Raw genomic sequence first — 7,070 nt, 5'->3', positions numbered from 1 at the left:
AGGGTGAGTCAATCAATACAATATCTCATTTCTGGATAATTTCATTTAGATTGCTTAACTGTTTAAGCTGAATGTAAATTGTATATATAACAAAAATTCTCAAAACTGGGTAGCCCACAGTTTTCGCACACTGTTTATGGGTTTTGTGGAATTATTGCAACTAATTCTGGTACAAATTCTGTTTAGTAAAATTGTTTAGGGGGTTAAAGGACAGAACAATACTTGAAATTTCTCAATATTCTGAATATTTGTGGTTGATTTAATATGTTTTCAGCTCATTGAGTTTTGATTTGAAGAAAATAAATTTTAATGACATTTACACTGTAGGGTAGTTACATAACTTGTCTGGACTTGAATATGATGAAATGAATAATATTATTATAAAATTCTGTTTTAATATACCCCACAAATCTCACACTATTGTGTGTCTGATCAAATTATCAATCCCATATGCGAAACTGTCAGTCAAATCTTTAAGGTCTCGTTTACATTTATACTGTTATGTTGGCAGCCATATTTATACTTAAAAAATTTGGCATAATTGATGTTTTGACGCCCAATTCAGGTTGTCTTTATCAGGGTTAAATAACACTCATGAAGTAATAACACTCAATAAGAAACAGTATTTTATTGAGTGTCATTTCCCCCTAATAAAGCTAACCTGAATCTGACCCTAAAATGTCAGTTAGCAAATTTTTTTGTTGGAAGAGCCAAAAAAGTATAAAGTAATGTGCGCTACATTTTAATTTTAAAAATGTCTTTACTTTTTCCACAAAGAAATGTGTGTAGAATTAGAATAATTTAAAAGCCTAAAATGAAGTATAGTACGCTATCTTTTAAAATTAAAAAATCCTTTTTTTTCACAAAGAAATGTGTGTAGAATTAGAATACTTTAATAGCTTAAAAAATTATAGTAAGCTACGAAGCTACCTTTAAAGTTTAAATTTTCCTTTTTCTACAGAGAAGTTTGTGTAGAATTACCAGTTACACTAATGCACTCAAAACCAGCAGACGTGGACCCAATCATAGGTTCTCCTGCAAAGGTGGCGAGTGGAAAGCCAGCTCCTGAACCTATTGACCATAATTTGATTTCTTTTGACACAAAGTAAGGGGTAGACTGTTATGTTGTTACGATATTATTGGGTAGAATAAAACTGGAAGTAGTAGGATTTATAATCCTTATGCTCACTGTCGAGTTGTAACATGGGTGCCTTCTTATTCACCAGACACACATGGTGTATTCGTACACCTCATGCTCACTGTCGAGTTATAACATGGGTTGTCTTCTTATACACCAGACTCACATGGTGTATTCATACACCTCATGCTCACTGTCGAGTTATAACATGGGTGCCTTCTTATACACCGACACACATGGTAGATTTATACACCTTGTGCTCACTGTCGAGTTATAACATGGGTGCCTTTTTATACAACAGACACACATGGTAGATTTATACACCTAATGCTCACTGTCGAATTGTAACATGGGTGCCTTTTTATACAACAGACACACATGGTAGATTTATACACCTAATGCTCACTGTCGAATTGTAACATAGGTGCCTTTTTGTAAACCAGACACACATGCTAAATTTATACACCTAATGCTCACAGTTGAGTTATAACATGGGTGCCTTTTTGTACACCAGCCACACATGGTGTATTCATACACCTCATGCTCACTGTCAAGTTATAACATAGGTGTCTTCTTATACACCAAGGCCCCACACTGAATTATTTGCACAATTAAACACTAAACAATCTTAACAACAGAAAAATCCTGCAAAAAAATCTTTCTTTTTGGCTAAATTTGTATACCTTGTGTCCAATTGTTGAGTTCTAAGTAATCCATACATCTCATTAGATTAGACTGTCCGTTATTTACGTTGTATTCCATGTTTTTAGTGCATCCCCCCCTAATGATGATATTGTATTCGAAGATTTCGCTCGTATGCGGTTACAAGGTAGATGCATGCTTTTGTGGTGATGTTAATTGTATATGTTTATAGTAACATCATTATGTACCAGGGTTAGGGTATTTAGGTTTCTAAATCATAGGCGTAATTTTTTTTCAATTTTGGAAAAAAATTGGGGCGGGTAAAATTTTGAATTCTGGGTAACATTTTTTCCATAAAATCTGGGTGACATTTTTAAAATGCAAAAAATGTTCCCAAACTGCTTGTTTGTATAAATAGACACTCAACAGCAGGCAAAAGCTTGTTTACATTTAAAACTGGTGTGCTAAACATATTATGTTACACGTGTTTTAAAAGTTTTTCCCCAACCATGAAAATGTGACCCTATGTTATGAAGTAGACTACAACAGACCTAAGATATGTGTTAGTAAAATATTTCGACCCTCAGAAAATGGGTTTTACACACGTGTAAAAATTGAGTATGTTGTATTTTATATGGTTGAGGTTGTATTGGAGACCTGGAACATAGACTAGAGTTCATTATCCTATAGTGCATGTTACTGTATTATTGTTATACCATATGTCTTAAAAGATAAAAATATTAATGGCAAATATATTATCTTTTTTTTGCTGCCAAGCATAGTACCTTTTTCTTCTAACATTTGTAGGCAAATAAATATCAGAAAAGCAGTTTTCCAAAATGTTTTCTCTATTTTAACGCCCTGTCCGAAGTATAGAATGTAAAAACTTTGGGTAGGCAAAAAAATATTAAAAACGCAGTTTCATAAAATGTTTTCTGCATTTAAAATTTTCTTTTGTTCAGGTGAAGCAGCCACAGGTGGCGATGGACAAACTGCGTAATCGAGTTCGTAGGTCTGTGCGAAAAAAATATTACACAAAATGTTGTATCGTGTTTGTGCGTTGGTAATGCAGTAACTTGAACTTAAATTGGACCTTGCTCCACGTTTGTGTACAATACGTGAGGTATTCTGCTTCCAATCACAATAATGCAATCGTGCGCCCTTTTTTTGATTTTCATCATTGTAAACTTAGTTATCTCACTTAAAGTACCACGGTGGTAGTTTTTGTTGTTGTGGTTGTTTTTGTAATATCACCACATTCAGTGCGATGTTCAAAATTTGAAGGTTTAATTCACATCAAGTTCACCTTAAAGTTTTGTATTTTTCCAATTGAAAATTGTGATGTGATTTTATTTGTACAGCAGTATTTGGTTTCTGTTCTAAATACTTGTTTATAGCTAGGATTCACCCATAAAGTGTATAGTAGGTTGGGGGAAGATAGAACACCCTTGCATTCCATTTTCTCATAACATTCGGTAGTAAACAAAGAACATTCAAGGAATTATAATACCTTATCCTCATGACTCCCATAGACCGTTGTTAATTGTTCAAAAAAACGATCGAGATATTTGGACATTAAGTGCTAAAAGGTGTTCCCCCACCCTACTATATATGTAACTTGTTTTAAAGCAACTGGTAACACTTCTAAGTATGTGAATATAAAGTGGTACAAAATCCATTGAACAGTTAGCTACACAATAATATCCTCACAATATTAAATCATCTCTCTGTGTCTAAAGTTGACAAGTCAACAAAACTTTTTAATTCTTTTTATTTCCCATCTACTGCCTGTGTCAGAGATTATTATTGTATTTATTTCAAAACCTCTTAACCCCCCCCCCCCCTATTACTAAATTTTTCGCCTATGTTGTTATGTATGGTCGTTGTCAACACTAGGTATTCGATGCATGTATTTTATCAATAGTGATTATCTGCGACAATATGCTTTTATTATGACCAGCGGAGCCCAGACAAAAACTATCATAGCTCAAGTTACTCTTTCCGAATGTTGTACGTTTTTACCACTAAAAATTGCCCAAAAAAGTGTTGTCTAAATCTTTTTTTTTTCACCAATACCAACTGACACATATTTTTGTTGTCAGTTTACTAAGGGTTTACTCTATCATGTACAAGTCAAGTTCAGTGTTCTTCATGTTTATAATAGCTAAAAGGCTCGTTTTTTTAGGGCTCTGCTTTTAATGCTGCTACAGGGTTGAAGTGTTAATTTAAAACCTTTCAAAGTTTGTGTTCATATTTTTGCTCCGGCCCTATTTTCTCCTGGACCTCACGTTGTCTTGATATTATATTCTATGATTGTTGTGTTTTGGTCTTTATTCTTCTTGTAAATTGATTAAACATAACCAGTAACATAGTATGTTTAACACCAGTTTGACTGAGGAAAAGGAAAATGACTTATGACCAGGTGAGGTGACTTGGTAGTGGCCATACGAAATACCAATGAATAATGAACAATTTAAGGTGGTTAGGCAGAACTGTTTGGCATGCTTCAATCTCTTGCAAAGTAATTCACCGAGAACAACTTTATTTGTAATATATTATGGTGAAAATTTAGTGAGGTAGTTCTTTATTTAACAATGGCTGCGTCATCATTGAAAACTAAATACTGAGTATGAGCAGAGTGATGCAGTAAATAAGTTGGGCAGTAATGTTGTTTATAGATTTAGCCATATCTAATTTGAAAATACAAATGCTGATGCCATTTTTAGATTAAGTCCTGTATATTGTAAAGTGTATATTGTTAAATAGTGAGGTGCACTTGTAGTGTTAGGTTAATAATGACAAGGAATAATAACCTGTTCATGGTTATCCCTATTTTAATGGCAAAGAAATCATTTTTTTGTTTAATCTGTATTGGTTTTACTTTCCAAAGAGGCGGATCATGCTGACTGGTACATAAGTTTTTCAGTTTGTATATGGTTGTTGCAAGTTAACAGCTCATGGTATTAATTTTTAAAAGTAAAATAGAAGAACTTTCACATTACCCAGCGCAGTAGCACAGTGATAATGTGCCTGCCCCTGACCGATAGGTTTTGGATTAAAGGTATTTCACTGATAGCACTATTGGGGTATGTGTTTTTGCACAAGCCGCAGCAATTGCTTTAACCCAGGGATTATTTTGGGGTTATCTAAATTAAAATAACCATACAAAAAAACACCCACAAAAGCTAACATTTGGTGTATGAAACAGAACACCCATGTTAAAACAATGGTTTATTTCTGGCCATATGGGGATAAAACAAGTTAAGTTACATTAAATAGAATTCTAATAGACTTCATAAGTATAAGAATTTGTGTTCACCCATTTGATTAAACTAAAACATATATATAAGTTTGGTTTATGGTTGGGTACAATATTTCTTTTAAAAATATATAATGTAAAGTCAGTCCTGTGTTGTGTGCTTATGCCTAATTGAACTTTTTTTTGTCATAAAAACTTTTAAAATTTTGCATTATTTTATAACCTCATTTTTTAAATAAACAAATACTTGGAATTTTTACCTTAAAGTTTAAAGTAATTCACAATTTTGGCAACACCCTGTACTGTAATCAAAATACAGGCGATACACAGACCAGTTGGTGCAAAGTTTTTATTAAACGAAACGCATCAAAAGACTATGTTAGTGGTTCTGTTAATACCTATATTTAGGAATATACTTTGAAGTCTACATTCTACTAATTTTAGTATAATGAAAACTGAATTGTAGGGAACTTAGGATAAAATAGTGTAAGGAACATATATAAGATAAAACACAAAATGATATGAATTATCCTGGCTTTAAGAAAAATGTAACGTAACTTGATTTACCTCTTGTGGCCGGAAAATGAGTTTTTATAGCCCTGGTGTTCTGTTTCATACACCTCATGCCAGCTTAGGAGTTACCACAATATATCTTTATGGGTGATTGTATGAAACATCAAACGATAAATGACTAAATGTTAAAAACGAAAAACCTTACTGATGGTCAAGCACAAACTGAAACTTATAAAATAAAACCACGATAAATGAGAATACACCACTTATGTGAGGCAGTAAAATGGCAATCCGTATAAATTTGTTTGCATGCTTATTGTTTAACCAAAAATGGTACACAGCACTAAAAAGGAATACGGTAAAAAATAATAAATTTTCTGCATAATAATAATCAGTAGTAAAATATAAGAGTTTAACAATCAATTCCCAGTCTTGACAGCAAAGCATTTAATGCCGAAAGCTTAAAATTTGCTTCTTCCATCTGACTGTAGTTCTGTACTGAACTAGTGAGATGATACCTGATGTCATCTACTATAGGAATAGAGTCGGTTTCTTCCCGATCTTTGATCTTAGCAGCATCATTTTCGACGAGCTCGGCGAATTCTTCATTGTCTACCATTTTGTCCAAGGTCTAAATAGTTTACACATGTATAAGGGGTTCATATTGGCATCATGTACAATATAAATGAATGAATGTAACTTACTTTATCCTCGCGTGGCTGGAAAACGACAGTCGTTATAACACGGGTTTAACACCTCGTGCCAGCTTACGAGTTACCATGTATGTTAGTTTTAGGTGCTGTTTACTTAATTTACATTGTATTGTCTGTAGGGTGTAACGGTCATGCATTTTATTTAAAACATTATTTCGTTCCTTTTTAACAATAGGCATGTTTCAACAATTGTTGTTTTACCGTTACTACACGTCTTTTCGCTTTTGTAAATTTTTCCGTTCTTTGTTATCGTGACCGAAGAGATGAAATTTCATTTAATAACATATTCATATCTCATACACAGCATTTTGAATGTAACTTATTTAACCCTCACATGGCCAGGAAACGACAGTCATTATAACACGGGTGTAACACCTCGTGCCAGCTTATGAGTTACGATGTATGTTACTTTGTGGGTGATTATTTTACCTTTGCCATGTACATGGCACACATATCCTCGAGTTTTGGAAGGTCAAAATTTCTCGCCACTTCCAAACAAAGGGAACAGATTACTCTCGTCCAAATGCTGGCCAAGTATTTGCCCACAACGCCTTGGTAAGTCCATGAAACAACAACATATGTGACGTACACATTGTCTCATATGCTGTATCCATGCTTGTAAACTGTAAGAATAAGCAGAAGTGCATCATTTTTTTGCAAGAATGGGCAAATCTTGGCCTAAATCCTAGGACCCATGGCGTGCAACGCTGCAAACCTCACCCACATAGAATGGAATTTAAATTAAAAACCTTATATTATGTTTTATATGGGCAAGATCCTTGAGAACCAAGAATTTAAGCCAGAT

At 33.6% G+C, this 7,070-nt stretch overlaps 2 protein-coding genes across 3 annotated transcripts in view; one reads left to right on the top strand and one right to left on the bottom strand.

Annotated features, from left to right (window-relative positions):
• Positions 1-2,805, top strand: part of ciarr (arrestin) — a gene marked incomplete in the record, with an annotated part of 10,662 nt that extends 7,857 nt beyond the window's left edge. The window contains 3 exon segments of the mRNA NM_001047982.1: positions 962-1,105; positions 1,909-1,967; positions 2,743-2,805. Coding sequence (NP_001041447.1) covers positions 962-1,105; positions 1,909-1,967; positions 2,743-2,780 — 241 coding nt within the window.
• Positions 2,806-5,370: 2,565 nt separating this feature from the next.
• The window catches only part of LOC100176065 (ankyrin repeat and BTB/POZ domain-containing protein 1), a 9,367-nt gene continuing 7,667 nt past the window's right edge, over positions 5,371-7,070 (bottom strand). Inside the window, exon 10 of one of the 2 annotated variants that reach the window (XM_002119633.5) lies at positions 5,371-6,183. In XM_002119633.5, the coding sequence (XP_002119669.3) occupies positions 5,965-6,183 (219 nt within the window). In that variant the 3' untranslated portion in view covers positions 5,371-5,964. The remainder of the gene's footprint in view (positions 6,184-7,070) is intronic. The other variant, XM_026838951.1, reaches the window with a different exon arrangement.

This window comes from Ciona intestinalis, chromosome 1 (genome assembly GCF_000224145.3).
Source record: "Ciona intestinalis chromosome 1, KH, whole genome shotgun sequence".
NCBI classification, from domain to species: domain Eukaryota; kingdom Metazoa; phylum Chordata; class Ascidiacea; order Phlebobranchia; family Cionidae; genus Ciona; species Ciona intestinalis.
This window is presented reverse-complemented; position numbering and strand designations above follow the sequence as displayed.